The sequence below is a fragment of the Magnolia sinica genome, chromosome 7, assembly GCF_029962835.1.
Source record: "Magnolia sinica isolate HGM2019 chromosome 7, MsV1, whole genome shotgun sequence".
In the NCBI taxonomy this organism is placed as follows: Eukaryota; Viridiplantae; Streptophyta; class Magnoliopsida; order Magnoliales; family Magnoliaceae; genus Magnolia; species Magnolia sinica.
In genome coordinates, this window is record NC_080579.1 from 92,853,029 (window position 1) to 92,870,388 (window position 17,360).

The 17,360-nt window shown below is 41.5% G+C and overlaps 1 protein-coding gene across 1 annotated transcript; it reads left to right on the plus strand.

The window, feature by feature from the left end:
* The first annotated feature begins 284 nt into the window (after positions 1-284).
* Positions 285-16,181, plus strand: LOC131251734 (aldehyde dehydrogenase family 7 member B4). Its single transcript, XM_058252649.1, has 15 exons — positions 285-517; positions 2,278-2,364; positions 3,761-3,892; positions 5,445-5,517; positions 5,692-5,714; positions 5,826-5,889; positions 7,394-7,439; positions 8,483-8,663; positions 10,464-10,640; positions 10,962-11,126; positions 12,635-12,775; positions 13,365-13,462; positions 13,573-13,722; positions 15,113-15,181; positions 16,024-16,181. The coding sequence occupies exons 1-14, from the start codon at positions 386-388 to the stop codon at positions 15,165-15,167; spliced, it is 1,524 nt and encodes a 507-aa protein (XP_058108632.1). The 5' UTR covers positions 285-385; the 3' UTR covers positions 15,168-15,181; positions 16,024-16,181.
* Positions 16,182-17,360: the final 1,179 nt, after the last annotated feature.

Below are 17,360 nucleotides of genomic sequence, written 5' to 3' on the forward strand. Positions count from 1 at the left end.
AATTATGTTGAATTTATTTACCTACTATCAGATTGGTGGACATTTATAGGACGGCTAAGAAGAAAAATATCCAATGGTTATTTTTCAACGAACAAAATGTTCACAAATTAGTGACTAGAATATCTGAACGATTCTTATATTGGGACTTTGACTTGGGTACACGATCAAGTCGGTTTAGTTTTGAGTAAAAGCATGCCACGTCATACGATTTCATAGCGCCTGCGTATCAAGTGCCATACACTTACAGAGCATCAAATAATTTCCCCGCAGCAAGAGCTGCATCTCTTCCCTCCCCATTCAAGCGAGAAAGGTGAATCGATTTTCCTTCTCTCCCTCTCTCTGAAGTCCGATCTCGATCTGTTATTCTTCTTGTCATATAGAAATCATGGGATTTTCGAAGGAACATCAGTTCCTGACGGAGCTGGGACTCCGTCCACGCAATCAAGGCTCTTACGTTAGCGGCGTCTGGAGAGGAAACGGCTCCGTTATAACGTCCTCTAATCCCTCCAATAAGCAGGTCTGACATTTTTCTTCTGTGGTGTGGAGTTGAAGAGTTGCAGGAATTTGGTACGTGCGGGGTCCATGGTTCGGTGATCGGAACTGTTGATCTGATAGCTCGTCCTGTCGATAGGTGATCCTGGGGAAACCTTCGAGATTGGATGATCCTAACCCTTGAATGTTGTTGTTTGATGAAACAGTACGAAAAAATCGAGGTGTTAGGACCTTCTAACGTGGAAGATTTCTTACGGATGCGTAATTCGTAGTAGGTTCTATCAGATCAACGGTTTAGATCGACGAGAAAATGGCCCCTTATGTTTGGGAAGCGGTTGCGTTTGCTGGCATGCGTGTGGGGCTCGTGGTTTGATGATCGAAACTGTTGATCGGATGGGGCCTTGGCATGGATGGGCGATGCCCTGGAAATCTTCTAAGATTGGAAGATCCCAGCCCTTCAGATATTGGCAAGTTTCCCGTTGGATGTGGACCGCTTCTGCGTGCTTTCTCCTAGCAGTCTAGTTGTAGGCCGCCGATTGAAGGGCTAGGATATTTCGATCTTTTCGAGGTTTCCCCGGTTTCGTTGGTGGGCCCACCAGATCAACAGTTTTTGTCACTGAACCGTGGGCCCCACATGAGCGGTATCATGCTGTTCATCGTTCTCTTGTTGGGTGGCAAATACAAGATCGTGTGAAGTTTTTATTTTCTTTCGCCATCGGTGTATTCTATTCACTGAAAATGAAAACTGGTTTTACTGAAATTCCTTGTTTGTTTCTGTAGTTGCTATTTTTTCAGAGGTTTTAATCCCACACATGTATAAAGCCACTGCCAAGCTCCTCCATGTGGACCCCACTGTGTATATGCGCTGGCCCCAAAAGATCAGGCTAGCCCATCCATCAGGCAGGCCAGCTATCTGTTTCATTTCCCAATGAGTGGAACAACCTGACATTTTGGCTACAGCATCTATGCGGTGGGGCCCACGTGATGAAATGCATCTTTCCATTGTATACTTAACAATAAGCATATGTTAGATTCAAGCTACATGCTTACTCCCTTGATGGGATTTCCTCACACTTGTGGGCCCACAAAAAATTCTCTGGCAGTGATGAGAAATTGCTGCCTTGGTATCAAATCCAAATGCTCATTTAGCCATTGAGTTTGAACAAGGGGCCCATGTTCCAATGATTGAGAGTGACGAGTTGATGGGGTCCTATGTGGATGGAAAATGCCCCGAGAGTGTCCTAGATTGGACAATCCTAACACTAGGTTGCAGCTGCAACTACGTGGTTAAGAAATAAGTACAGTGACGTTGCAGCTGCAATAAGTACAGTGACGTTCAACACTCCAGAAGTATTTGTCGGGCATGGCCCGTCAGTTCTACAGACTCAAGGCTCAAGGGCATTATACATTTCATGGGATCAAAGATCATATATTTGATTTGCTCGTGATACAATTTGTAGTGGTAATGTAATGAAAGCAAATACACAGATACGTATGTAAAAAGGTTCATATGCATGTTCATGCATGAGTGCACATACCTAAATGCATCTACCGCATGCCATCATTAGGTCCATTTCTAGCTCAATAGGATTTGAGTTCTTTGCCGAATAATCTTGTTTCCATTTATTTTGCATGATTTATTTTGTCGAGAGCCAACCCCAATTAGTTGGGATACTTAGATAAGTATAATGATTTTTTTCAGTCAAGCTTGTATTTTCTACTGTTTTTGTGTTAGTCAGGTAACATTTCCGTGAAGTTAATCTTCTAACCATTGTGTCAATGCAGCCCATTGCGGAGGTAGTGGAAGCATCTATTCAAGATTATGAGGATGGCTTGCAAGCTTGCAATGAAGCAGCGAAGATATGGATGCAAGTGAGATAATCATTTGTTTTGATGTGCAAATCGGAAACTGTTTACTTGTTTTTAGGTTGTGTTTGGATGCGCGAGTAAATTGAATTGCAAAACAGTCAGTTTAATCAAGAGGAAATGACAAAAAGTAATGATGTGTCTTAAGTCTTAACACTGGTAATAAGGAAGTGGCACTCAGATTGTACTTATGTTTTTTGCGCCTTACTTGAAAGTAACACAGTTGCAATTTGGAATCCATATCTTCAATATGAATGCCCGATGCCAAACCAGCATAGAAATTGATGATTAATTAATATTAATAAATAAGAGGGAGAGAAGGAAAAGGGGTTGCCAGCTCGGGTGCACCCCACTGTGGTCTTTATGTGAATCCACCTTGACCACCATGTGCATCACCCATGTTAGGCCCAAGACCTAAAAATCATCCCAATCCGTGATTAAGGTGGACCACAAAATTAATCTTTCAAAAAAAAAAAAAGGTGGACCACAAAATTAGAAACGGTGTATAGGGCAAAGCTCACCCTCCAAACTGTTTCCCTTGGTGTGGCCCACATGAATCACCATTTGGCCTGATTTTTGGGCCCTAGGACTAAGTTTTAGTGTGGTGTCTAATGGTTGGAGTGGATTAAATATGATAATCATGGTGGACCCTGTAAAAATCAAGGGTGGACGTTTCTCTCCCAACTATTTTCATTGTTGTGGCCCACTGGAATCACTGGTCAGCCCCTTTTTTTTTAGATTAGGGCCCAACTGTAAATACACTATAGGGCCCATTGCAATGATTATATTGAATCCACTCTTATAATTAGATGCCACACTAAAACTTAGGCCTGGGCAAAAAAATCAGGCATATTGGTGTTTAAAATGGGCCATATCGAGGGAAATTTTTTGGAAGGTGAGGTTTGCCTTGTACATTGTTCCAATTGTGTGGTCCACATGGCTCACAGATGGGGCTGATTTTTGGCCTTTGGGCCTAAAACAGGGTGACACACCTGATGGTTGGGTAGATTTCACATCAACACCACGGTGGGGTCACTGCCCTTTTCCAAAGTGAACTCCGCTCGGTATATTTATTAACGTTAATTAATCCCTGGTTTGTAAGCTGGTTGGATGTCCAAAGACTTGAGAGCTTCTCACAAACACATGTATATATATATGGAAATGGATGCCCTTTACTTCTACAAGTAGCTCAAGTTCTCCTGACATTCGGAGAAAACTAGGCATGCTGCTGATTTGGGTTTTCCTGTCTTATCATTTTAACTTACGGGAACCACATTCTATCTCCATATAAGATTTACAATAATCAAATATTGCTGTTTAGAGGCTTTTATTACACCATTTGTTATGTGAGTTTCTCAGAAATGCATTGTTTTGTCATATGCTTTATTAATTCTTTCCTCAGATTCCTGCACCAAAGAGGGGTGAGATTGTCAGGCAGATAGGTGAAGCGTTGAGAGTCAAATTGCAGCATCTTGGCAGACTTGTATCACTCGAGATGGGAAAAATACTTCCTGAAGGAGTAGGGGAGGTTCAAGTATGATTCTTTACCTGTCAATTAGATTTGTAATTGTTACTGTTTCTTCATTGCTAGACAGCTCTCAGTGTCTCAACTGGACCATGTTTTGTGAATATGTGTAGATTGGTAATTTTTATGGTTGCTGTATTCCGTACGGCTTGGTCTAAGTTACATTTCAAATGCAATACTCATCATATTGTTTTCCTGTTGTTGCTTGCCCCATGTCATTTTTATGTTGCTTCTGTACGGCTTGGTCCGGTTTCAAGAGCCATTTTGATTCACGCTCTTTAGTAAGTATGAGGGATATTGAGAAAAATAAATGCAATAGCTAAATGGTGATGACCAATATCGGTCAACAATTAACTTTGTGTTTGTCGATAGAATCCCTCGAGAAGGGTTAGAATGACAATTCCCGCTCCTTGGAAGGTACCAAATAAATAACTATTGGAATTGGGGTTTTGGGCATAAAGATTTCACTGATTTGTAAAATGTGGGTCCAACTTCCTGTTAGACCAGCTATCGATCATCACCTTGGTAAGCTATTGCCTCACCAACTAGCTAATCAGACACAAGCTCCTTTCGGATGGATTCCTCCTTTTGCTCCTCAACCTATGGGGTATGAGCAGCCATTTCCAGTTGTTGTTCCCCTCCCAAGGGCAGGTTATTATGCGCTTCTCACCTATCCGCCACTGAAAACACTACTTACCGTCTGACTTGCATGTGTTAAGCAATGCTGGATGTTGAGGTGGAGGTCTTTTGGCGAGATTAGAGTTGTAGTCCCTTTGGATGAGGCATATTGTTGGGTTTGGAAAGTGCACCCTTCGGGTGTCTTTTTGGTTAAATACTTTTATAACCTTCTTCAGCCTTCTGAAATTCCGTCACAAGAAGGTTACACTTATCATTTCTGGCCTTATGGGGTGTCATCTAAGTTGGCAGCTTTTACGTGGTTGGTGGGCAGGCGGAGAGTGCTAAGTATAAACAGCTTCCAAAAAAGATACGTGGTCATCCTGAATATGTGTGGGATGTGTTGCCGCGATGCTGAAACCATTGATCATCTTTTCGTCTTTTGCCCCTTCACTAGGAAGGTTTGGGATCGCATTCTATCCTTCTTAGAGGTGCAGCGGGTCATGCCGGCTTTTATGGGCATGGCATGGAGCCCACAACGGGAAGGTTGGTAGGGAGAGATAGATGATGATGCTGCTGGTAGTGTGGTGGGCTTTATGGGGCAGAAGGAACAGGAAATTCTTCCGGAACACCTCTAAGTCTTTACAGGCAATTGTTGATTCCATTTTGTTGTCAGTTACAGACTAGGCTGTTTTTTGTGTTAAGTGCTAGTTTGGGTGCCTGTTAGGAAGGCTCTTTTTTTCTTCCCCTTGTATTTTTTTTTTCCCTGCTTTGCTTCGGCTGCAGGCCTTTAATAAAATTTCCCATCAACCTTTAAAAAAAAAAAAAAAAAAAGAAGGTCGGAAGTTTATTTCCAAGGTTTCGTTAATTGAAGTTAACATGTTGAGCCTTTGACGCTATTTTCCTTGTTTATTGATTCTAACTCCCGAAGCATTGCTCTTTGCAGGAAATTATCGACATGTGTGATTATGCTGTTGGGTTAAGTAGGCAACTGAGTGGATTAATCATACCTTCAGAACGTGAGCTCCAACTTCTTTCTGTCCATTTAATCTTCTATAGAAAGGAAAATTGTCAAATTTCCTTTCATAAGCTTTTGGCAGATAAAGATAGTTTTAAGACAGTTTTTATAGCCTTTGAAGGAATATCTTGTCCAACTCTTTTCTCATGCCAGGTTTTTATTTTGTTCTAAACAGGTCCCAATCATATGATGATGGAGGTGTGATGCATGTTAATGCTTTAGTACATGGATACTTAATTCTATGACCATCATATGGTCATATATGAGCATGATATTGATGATAGTGTGCATTTGCTTGGTATACCACAGGTGTGGAATCCACTGGGAATTGTAGGTGTAATTACAGCTTTCAACTTCCCATGTGCTGTTCTTGGTAAGTTTCGTAGACCTTCAGATAATTGACATGTTACCTTTTTAGACTAGATGATACTCATAGAACCAAGAAGTTGATGTGAAATCATTTCTACTATATATAATGTGTGAAGTCGGTGGACATTTTTAACCCTGCAATTTGTCGTCAAGAGATTTTGAAACAAAAAGAGTATTTGATGTGTCTGGCCCTTCAAATGGTGTATTTCCATTATTTTTGCTTTTCCGAGAGTAGACTGCACCATTTTCTCTCTTGCACACCCAACCCTTGAGAAGCCCATCTAACAAAAAACCATGTGGAGGCAACCATGATGTCTTTGTGACATCCGCTCTGCCCATCAGTTGTGGCAGCTCATGTTACAATGGGAGGCCAAAACTGGCGCATATCTAAAGCTCAAGTGCGCCAAAGCATTAGAAATAGTGAGATGGGATGCCTATCGTTCGAAACTGCTCAGTGGTTCTCTCTGTGTGCGTGGCCTGCAGCTAGCTCCCCCCCAACACACATGCACACACGTTTATCGCATCTGCCATGCCCCTCGTGTCCAAGGGTCTCAGGAGGTCGGGCCAACCCAACAGGTCTTTGGGTCTAGCACGACATGGTGACAACTAACAATTTTCATAGAAACCATCAAGCATTAACAAAACTATGTTTCGGTTTGAATTGAAAAAAAAAAAAAACAGACGAACTCTCATGTTTTGAGTAAATGTGACACCCCAATCTTGGTCATGTGAAATTACAAAATGTCCTTTATAACATATGGCACAAGAACAAGAGAAATACATGCATGTACAATGGCAAAAGTACCCCTCTTGTTTCTTATCCCTCACACATGGGTCAGGCTAGAGCCTAGAATTTTCAGCTTGATAGGTGGGGCTAGGGTCTAAACGTTAGGCCCACCACTAATCTTTCAAGGCTCGGGTTGTGTCTCCTTGGCTCGCTTGGGTCAGGTCTAGTAGGGTTGGTCACAATAATAATTACATCTGTCAATCACTTCATATGGTAAAAATATATAGTTGAAAATTGAGCTTAAAATTGCTGAACCAGCAGGGCTCGGGCCTGAGTAATTTCCATCGAGTTGCCTTAGGCCTGAAAACTTGGCCCGCATAGGGCACAGGCCCAAGCTTTTTACTATCAGGTTGGACGTGAGTCCAAGCATACTATCAGCTGGGCACAGGTTGACTGTGCCCTGGCCTGGCCCAGCACATTGACATCCCCAACCAAGTCTTTTTTGGCATCCTTCAAACTTATGCTATGTCAACTTTATCAATAGATGAATGCATTTCACATATGAAAGTTAGGTTGACGTCTTTTATGTCATTTCCAATGCAAAATATAATATGTCATTATTCTTGAAGGGTTTCCGCATTAGTTTTCTCACGAATAGTTAATATATGGAGTGATCTTCATGGATGCCAACTATTTTACCAAATTTGTAATATATTGATAGTCTCATCTTCTAACTCTCTTCCTTCTTATGCCATAACTAGTGTATTTTGTGGTTGTCTAGGATGGAATGCCTGCATTGCTTTAGTCTGCGGTAATTGCGTTGTTTGGTAAGTATGTGAATGTCTATATGTTTCTGTTTCTGTTTCTTTTTTTATCTCTCCCCTTTGGGTAAAGTTATCAATATGGTGGCTATGCTGTTAAGGAAACTAAAAAGGAGAAAATACAAGAGATTTATATTAAGAGGTCTGGGGCACTCATATGAGATTAAAGCTCCCAGGTGCACAAGGTGCTATATTGCTAACACACTCCACACTAGAGTAGATGACCTGAGCACATCTATATTGGCTAGGAATTACAACCAATTTTCCGACGAGTATCCAATGGGAAGTAGACTCACAAAATAATAAACACAAAACATGATAAAAGTTTGAGTTTGTATTCTCAACTGATACAACGTCAAAGTGTGGTTTAGTATAATGATTCACTTGGACATAATTTTCATTTTGCACAATAATGATGGATGGTGCTATATTTTGTCAATGGTTTGTATTGATTGCTTTTTTTTTTTTTTACTTCTTCCAAAATTCTTAGTTATTCATTATCTTGCTCTCCACAATATTAAGGTTAGTTTTTGCCAACTTCAAGTGGGCGAAAGCCCACAGAACAACTCTTTAAAATGGATCTCTCTGCACACCCTGTCTATTTTCTTTTTGATAGAAGTTGTAACTTGAACATGCCTTGCATTCTATGTAAATATTCCTTGGTAAAGGATTTTGGATCTTTTCTCTTTGGTGTACAATTTGGGTTGGGCTTTCAACAACTACTAGTTCCTTTCTATATTAAATGCATCCGTTTTTTTTTTTTTTTTCCAACTAAAAATCTCTATTTACATTTGAATTGTTTGCTGGTATGTTTACCAGTGTTGGCTTCGTCAATGGAGTATTCACGCATACCATCTCTTAGTTTTTTTGAGGAATATTACACTGAAACTGTGTATAAAATGTTTCATAAAGGCCTCGTTCTTTTTTTGATTGGAATCCCGTTGTATACCTTGGAATTTGACACTTCTCTTTCCCTTTTTGGGTATTACAAGTTTAAGCTATGACATTTGGCCCTTATCATGTTTTAACCTCCCCATTATGTACTTCAGGAAAGGTGCTCCAACAACTCCATTGATTACTATTGCAATGACAGAAATAGTTGCTGGGGTTCTAGAGAAGAACAATTTACCAGGTGCAATTTTCACTTCCTTTTGTGGTGGAGCTGAAATTGGTCAAGCAATAGCTAAAGATGCACGCATTCCTCTCGTCTCCTTCACTGGAAGTACCAAGGTATGTCTTATGCGTACACATCATCATCATCTTTTCAAGGGAACATCTAATTAGCACTAGCTTTTATACCTGCATGTGAGCAGTTCCTCTTCCACATTGATATCAGCACCCGCAAAGGTTTCTGAAATTATTAAGTTGGTGTTTCAATCCTTAATTTCACATCCTATACCAGTACCCTTCTGGCTTCAGCCAGTACCCTTCTGGCTTCAGCTTTATTTTTTTGAAGGATACCACAATTTTAGTAAAAACCAAAAACTATACGGAAATATGACAAGACATCATCTGAGATTGAAAGGAATAAAAATTATCCCCAAGCACTTTGGCTGCAACGGCCCAATCCGTGATTACTCTCTTGACTTCAAATGCAACTTGTTTTGCTTGGCATAATTTATCCTGGAATGCCTGATTGTTATGTTCACCCCATAATGCCCAAAGAAACGTGATCAGGGGTAAACACTAAGTCTCTTCGTGTGAAGCTCTTATGAGTTGCACCATCGAGAGTGGCATCACCGTGAAACCCCCAATGAGGATAGGATCCTTTCCCAAACTTAATGCAGGAGGTGCAATGATGCAGGACAATTAACCACTTGCTCTAAAAGCTCAAACTGTTAGAGTATGGTGAATTAATCTCTTTATCTCATAGCCCAGGCCCCACATCGTATGGGTTAAGATCTCGGCCGAACCCCCTTCGTCGGCCCCAAATCACATGGGCCGCCCACCCCGAGTGTGTCCCCGCATCCCACAGGCTACCCCACTCGAGCCTGGTGTGAAATGCGCATTAATCACCCCTGGTAAGGAGTCTCGAACATGAGACCTCCTCCATGGGCCGCACCCACCCCAAGTGTGCCCCTGCATCCCACAAGTGACCCCACTCGAGCCCAGTGTGAAAACGGCCCTGCATTAATCACCCCCAGTGAGGAGTCTCGAACACGAGACCTCCTGCTCTGATACCAATTTGATGCAGGACAATTAACCACTTGCTCTAAAAGCTTGAACTGTTAGAGTATGGTGAATTAATCCTTTTATCTCATAGCCTAGGCCCCACATCGCATGGGTTAGGACCTCGGCCGAACCCCCTACGTGGGCCTCAAATCACATGGGCCGCCCACCCCGAGTGCATCCCCGCATCTCACGGGCTACCCCACTTGAGCCTGGTGTGAAATGCACATTAATCACCCCCAGTGAGGAGTCTCGAACACAAGACTTCCTCCGTAGGCCGCACCCACCCCGAGTGTGCCCCTGCATCCCACAAGCGACCCCACTCGAGCCCGGTGTGAAAATATCCCTGCATTATGCAATGGGTGAAGAGATGATCCACTGACTCATCCTTGAGACACACAATGCATCCATTGTAACTAGAAACCCTTTTTTTTTTTCGTGAATGAGACAGCCAACTGGCTGCCAATATGCAAATTGGATTATGATACGTCATATACCTATTATTATCCCATTTACAAATTGGTGATGTTTTCATGGATGAACCATTAAGGCAAATCATGCAATCTGTGTAGCGGAGGGGATAAAAAGTTCTGCAAGTAGTAGATGCATGTAATTTGGGATCCTTCAATCTGCAGTCCAGCAGACATCCAAACAGGTCATTGGCATTTGAGCATCTTTCCTCCAAATCTTCAAATAAATTGTTTTTTTAACTCATGCTGCTTCTCAGGAATGGAAATCCGGCTGTCTGCTCTTGAATCTTTGTGTTATATTGTCCGTATTGAGCTGTTATTACTAGCATAGCTGTTGTCATGAATCACCTTGTTGGAGTACATGTGTCACTTCTCACATTTTGAAGTACAGGTGGGGCTAATGGTTCAGCACACAGTTAACGAGAGATTTGGCAAATGCTTACTTGAACTAAGTGGAAATAATGCTATAATAGTCATGGACGATGCCGACATTCAGCTAGCTGTGCGTTCTGTTCTATTTGCCGCTGTTGGTACAGCTGGCCAGCGTTGCACGACATGTCGTAGGCTGGTAAAATACCTTTGTTTCCCCTAGCATGTGTTTGGATGCTCACTTGAACTGAATTGTAAATCCTTTGAATGATTATAGAAATGGGCCATGTGTTGCAATTTGGACTCAAAACTTTAGTTATTGCAATTTTGGGGCTGCCCTCTTCATTTTGAATGGCTTGCAGTTGGCCTCAGTTTGGTCATTTGCTCTTTATCAAATTGAACTATTGCAATTCAGTTTAAATTGACTATCCAAATGCAGCCTTAATCTGCAATGTTCAAAGAAGATGGAAGTTCTTGTAGTTGATTTTTTTTTTTTTTTCTTGTTTTCCTTTGAATACAGCTTCTTCATGAAAGCATATATCAAAATGTACTTGATCAGCTGGTTGGAGTTTACAAGCAAGTGAAGATTGGGGATCCTTTAGAGAAAGGTACCTTGCTAGGACCCCTGCATACTTCTGCTTCAAAGGAGAACTTTGTGAAAGGCATCCAAGTCATAAAATCTCAGGCACGGTCAATCTTCTTTATATGCATATCAGCATATTTTTCAAATATATCATCTTTGTTTCCCTACCATTGTGATTCAACTGGCTATTACTTTATTTCTAGCTCTTATAGGATTATTGGAAAGACGTCTTATAGGATCTTGATTTTTCAATCCATACATGTGGGGCCCATGGTTCATACCTAGACTGTTGATCTGATGGGCCCCTTCATGGACAAGGGATGCCCCAGACATCTTCCAGATTGGAAGATCCTAACACTTGATGAGTGGCCTGCAAATAGACAGTGAAGGGAAAAAACAACAACAATCCGGATAAAGGCAAAATTGGGATCTTCTAATCTGGATAAAGATTGGATGGCTAGGATCTCCCAATCTGGAGGATTTTTGGTGTCTCCATCCATGGTGGGCCCATCAGATCAACAGTCTGGATCACAAACCCTGTCATCCTATTGTACAAATTGGGAGAGTCAGGACCTGTAATTCCTCCTAAACTGATTATAGATGTAAGGCCACAGTCTTCATGGGCAGCCTTGAAAAGTCCCACCTATCAGTCAGGTCATCCTATCATCCTAACATCCATTTGGTTGCTCGTAAAAAATGGTGAACTAGGATCACTTACGAAAATAGTCCCAATCCTTGATCTCAATAAATCATTCGGTGGGCCCTAACTTGGACTACTTAAGTTTCCAAGGAATCAGTCAGACAAAGCTGAACTATCCATGTGGATGGTTATATAAAAAAATGGTCATGTACAGATGGTTGAAATCATTTGATCAGAGTGATTTTTTGAAGTGGCCTATGAAAGGTCCGTTGGATTGATAGGACAGTCCAGATTGAAGTTTTTTTTCTTTTGAGAGGTCAGTCCAGATCCATTTTATTGGTGCTGTGTGTAATAAATGCACCTAGGTGCATGGATAGTCTGCAGGAGCACTTCCCTGTACATATAATATCATGCATGCAATTTTATATTAAAAATGCGATTTCCTAGCATTCTCACTTCTCTGCTAGCTTCACTAAGGGAACTTGGTGGATGTTCTAGAATTCTCAGCTTCTACCCAAGTCTCTTGGTTTTAGCTGTAGGAATCTGGAAACTACACATTGGATTGATCCTAATTCAGAGAATTAAAATTTGAAAATTATACTTCCATTTGTCTTTCCAAACCCCATCAGTTTCATATTAAAAACGCGGTTTTGTAGCATGTGCATTCTTCTGCCAGCTTAACAAAGGAAACTGTGTGGAAATAGAAATAGACAACGGAATTATGCAAAAGACATACCTGAATCGATCATCATCATCATCATATAAGCCTATCTAATTAATTGGGGTCTGCATCTGAATCGATCCATAGGATAAATGTTCTAGTTGTGTTTCAATTAAAAAAAAGATGTTCTAGTTGTGTTTCAATTAAAAAAGATGTTCTCGTTATGTTAATGTGTCATTTATATACCTTTCTTTGCATTTTGCCTCTTTTCATCTGAGAACACACTCCCCTGTTGCGAAATTCATGCAGGGAGGAAAGATCCTTGTCGGTGGATCTGTTATAGAATCAGAGGGGAACTTTGTGCAGCCGACAATTGTTGAGATTTCTCCAACTGCACCTGTTGTGAAAGAAGAATTGTTTGCTCCTGTTCTTTACGTCATGAAATTTCAGGTAGCTCGACCATGAAGTTTGTGTTGTTTGCTCCTGTTCTTAGGAAATTGTGCACAAGGATCAGGACTGTTGATCTTTTGGAAAATCATGTTGATGGGCAGTGGCTGCTTCATGGAGTTTCATGAAGCGTGCATGGGAACATCTTCATTTCATGTCGCACGAGGATCAGGAGATTCAGGACTGTCAATTTTCTGGGCAATCATGTGGATGGACTGTGGTTCAGCAATCAAGGCTACTGGACTATGTCAGCCAGTGCTTTTCTGGGAATCATGTGGATGGGCCATGGCATAGTAATCAAGGCTATTGGACTATAGTAGCTATGTGCATTGCTAATTGCAAATAGGCCTGCAGTCAGCTGGTCAGGATTGCTGAATACCACTACTTCCGAGTATTGCCATTTTTGTGGTGGTCTGCCAGATCAATGGTACTGATCCTGAACTTGATTGGCATGTGCATGATGAGGACGCTTGTCATGGAACCTGTATGAAACACACGGCATCATGACGCATGGTATTACTTGTAAGTGAAATTCTTTTGTTTATGGTAAAACTTATATTCCTTAAAAAAAAAAGATGCTATTTTTGTGCAGACTCTAAAAGAAGCGATCGAAATAAACAACTCTGTACCACAAGGATTGAGTAGCTCAATCTTCACCCGCAGACCTGAAATTATATTCAAATGGATTGGGTAAATCTTGAGAGATTGCATCTGCTAGTTTGTTACCAAATGCCACTTGGAAGATCTCTCCTATGCATTTTATATCAGTATATTTGTTCATGCACTTGACTACTATGCAGGCCACATGGCAGTGACTGTGGTATAGTTAATGTAAATATACCAACAAATGGTGCCGAGATAGGTGGCGCTTTTGGGGGTGAAAAGGCAACAGGAGGCGGCCGTGAAGCAGGAAGCGACTCTTGGAAACAATACATGCGGCGCTCAACATGGTATGTTCTTGATGCTTGTTGATCCACTTATATCACAGTAAGGTCATGGTTTCGATTATGTTATCTTATACGTTGATGGTAATAACAGATCAGGATGCGTTTGGATGCACTATCAAATTGAATTGAAATTGTTATTCTAATAAAGTGGGTTCCCAGTTCTGGTTACTTGTCAGACTCGAAAAGAACACAACTGCAATTTGCAGGATTGTGAATGCTAGGAAATATCACCTTTTTTTGGGGGATAATTTTCTCTGACTTAATTGAATATTTACGATTTGATTTACTTTTGCATCCAAGCAAGTGATATCCTTAATGCCTGCATTAGAAGGTTGTAGAGAAGTGCTAAGTTGCTCGGGTGCACTTTGTGAGTGTACTCGCCTCACATGTGGGAATGGGGCAGTATGTGGGAAATAGAGCTGCTCATTGCGTGATCCCCACCAATATGATTATTAGGTGGGCTTAGAGAGGTATAAAACAAATTCAAGGCTGAGAGAAATCGACCGCCGCATGATAGTTTGGTCTGATTTTTGTAGACAGGGCACTACACTGGATTGCATGATCAGCAACTCCGATGTTGCACACGTGCCTCATTTCCACATGAGGTGAGTAAATTCACAAAGTGCACTGGAACTGCTCATTTTGCAATTTTCAAGTTCTGCATAAAATATTGTATATCTATGTGAACACATGATGTTGTATGTTAGCTTTAACATATGATGTTTTTATTTTCCAAAGAAGTGTCACTTGAGTGGAACATCCGATCTGTGAAAATGGACCATGCTGCGATGATCAGCTGGGAGAGAATCGGAACAATCCACTCATCATGGTGTGCCACATGCTATTCATTGAGTCAGACCATCCGCTATCCATTTATTTCAGTGGTGTAGCCTGCCTGATGAATGGGTCATTCTGGTTTTTGGCTTAATTGATCTTTTATTAGGTAGACTTTTGCATTGTCGGATTATATACAAGTGACATGTCATCAGAAATAGAAATGTTGTGTTTTAACATGCAACCATTGCACGTGATCATTTTTTTTCTCACACGCACTCACACACACCACACGTGCCCACACACTCACAAACCCATGACCTCATGTTGAAACTCTCGTGAGTCTACCACTGGGCCATTGAGTAGCAGGCTGCATGTGATCATTTCACTTCTTGTTAGTGTGGCATTTGTTGAGCCTCAAAAGGTGGCAGGCCCAGTTTTTGAGCTGCTGGTGTCAGGGGCCTATTCAAAGACTGTCTTTCACTCCACAACCTGGGCCTGTTCTGTTGCCAGAGCTACTGCTCATGCAACTTGTAGTGAATATGCTGTCCTCTTTTGATTTATCTGAACTGGTTCTTCTACATTTTATACTGGTTTACTGATAAATGTCTTCCAACAGCACCATCAACTATGGAAATGAACTACCGCTGGCGCAAGGAATAAACTTTGGCTAATGATTCTGCTCTTGGTAAATTAACCCCTCTCTCTCTCTCTCTCTCACACACACACACACACACACGTGCTCTCTCTCTCTCTCTCTCTCTCACACACACACACACACACACACACACACACACACACCCCTCCACCCCTACCCACCCTGGTGCTCTCTCTCTCTCTCTCAGAGGGGAAAAATCTAATCGATTCCATCAGTCTCTCTCTCTCTCTCTCTCTCTCTCTCTCTCTCTCTCTCTCTCTCAGAGGGGGAAAATGTAATCAATTCCAACAGGCTCTCTGCACTCTCTCAGTGGGGAAAAATCTAATCAAATCCAGCAGGCTCTCTCTCTCTCTCTCTGAGGGGAAAAATCTAATCAATCCAACAGGAAAAAATGGGAAAAATCTACCGTGTCCACAGTGCAAAGCACTATAATTGGCAAAGTGGCACAACAACATTCTATGATTCAGATAATTCATCATGTGGGTCTCACAAATATGGTAGAGAAGATTACTGCAGACAATCAGCATCATCCAAGCCGTGCAATTTGCAGGCAGTGGCCCATCCACATGGTGGAACACATCCCATAAATAGACTTTGACCATGGACAAATCTATAGCACACCTGATAAGGAAATCGGTGTCTTTATTTTCTGATCACTAGATTGACATTCATGTGTGATTTCTGCAGAACTGAACTCTCTCTCTCTCTCTCTCTCTCTCTCTCTCTCTCTCTCTCACACACACACACACACACACACACACACACACACACAAACCACACTCACCCACACACTTAACCACAGTGGGATTTCACCACAATGGGCACTTGAACCCATGACCTCTGGTTGAAATTCTTGTTTGTGATTTCTGCAGAACTAAAAATCGGCATCTGCCTCAGTTTAAAATCTCAGCCTGGGAGATGACTGGTAATTACAATGTCTGAAACTGAGATTTGCTGCCATTCCAGTTTTATTGAAAAGAACAAGAGAAAGAAATAAACGAAAATAAGCAATGGCTATGGTTTGGTGGTACGTGTTTGTTGTCAATATTCAATCACACCTGGCTCTTCAAATGCCTTCTGATGATGGTGTGTGTTGTTTGCACTTGTATGGGTGAGTGATTGTGGCAGCGTATTGGGTCAGGGTCAGCCCAACCCCAGCCTGTATGCTAAACGGGTAAGAATTCTGGCCTGAACTTGACTAGGACCCATGTACCCAAATGGCCCACCTGACCTACCTTAAAATTCAGGAAAAACCAGAGCCAACCCCAACCAATACAGAAAAATGTAATTGGGTCGGGTTCAAGTGATCTGACCCAACCTTGTGGGACTAAAGTTATATGTTCGACCTGGCCCATTCATTGGATACATTCCCTACATGCAGACATGTATTAATTCTTGTTTCTTCTATTACTAATAAAAGAAGATGGTGTTAGTAGGAATGCGTAAAATTTGTACGGACCTGCCTAGATCGTCCATCTGATGGGCCTGTCAAAAAATGCCCATGGCTAACAGACAGGAGCTCTATTCTGATATTTCGCTTGGTGTAAATCGGATTATATGGCCTGGCCCATTGGTGGCATGTTCGGGTGGGGGTTGAGTCTAGGGTTGTCTATGGGCGAGGCTGCCTCGGTCCATCGGACATTGGTCCTGGCCTGCCTCGGGCCTGACTTGGGCTGAAGTGTCAGGACCAAGTGCCGTGCTCGGCCTTAAAATTCAAGCGTGTTAGGTTTGGACTATGTATAACAGCCCGTCTTCCCGTATTATGTACAAAATGTTTAGAAAAAACCTCACCCGTCCACTCCATGGCAAACCATGCCTGTCTATTTTTAACAACCAATGCCTTCCATCGGTTAGAAACAAAAAATTTGTAAGATGGAAGCTTTTACACAATAACAGTAGAGAAAGCAGAGGGTGTACATTTTCTGCATTGCTTCATTGATCAACAAACAGTCTATATAAATGCTAATACATAACTGATAATAATATGAAAATATGCACTACCCAATGTTCAAAACAAATTCCTATTGACTAGGTAAACAAACTCCTATTGACTAGGTAAAGAGAAACGAATTCACTGACAATCCTAAAGACTAGGACAACCCAAACGTGCAAATTACTAATTTTCTCAACAATCCTTTCCTTAAACTGATGTTTTAGACATAACATTCAGTTTAATAAGAGTCAAACTTTGAAGCCCCATCCCTTAAAT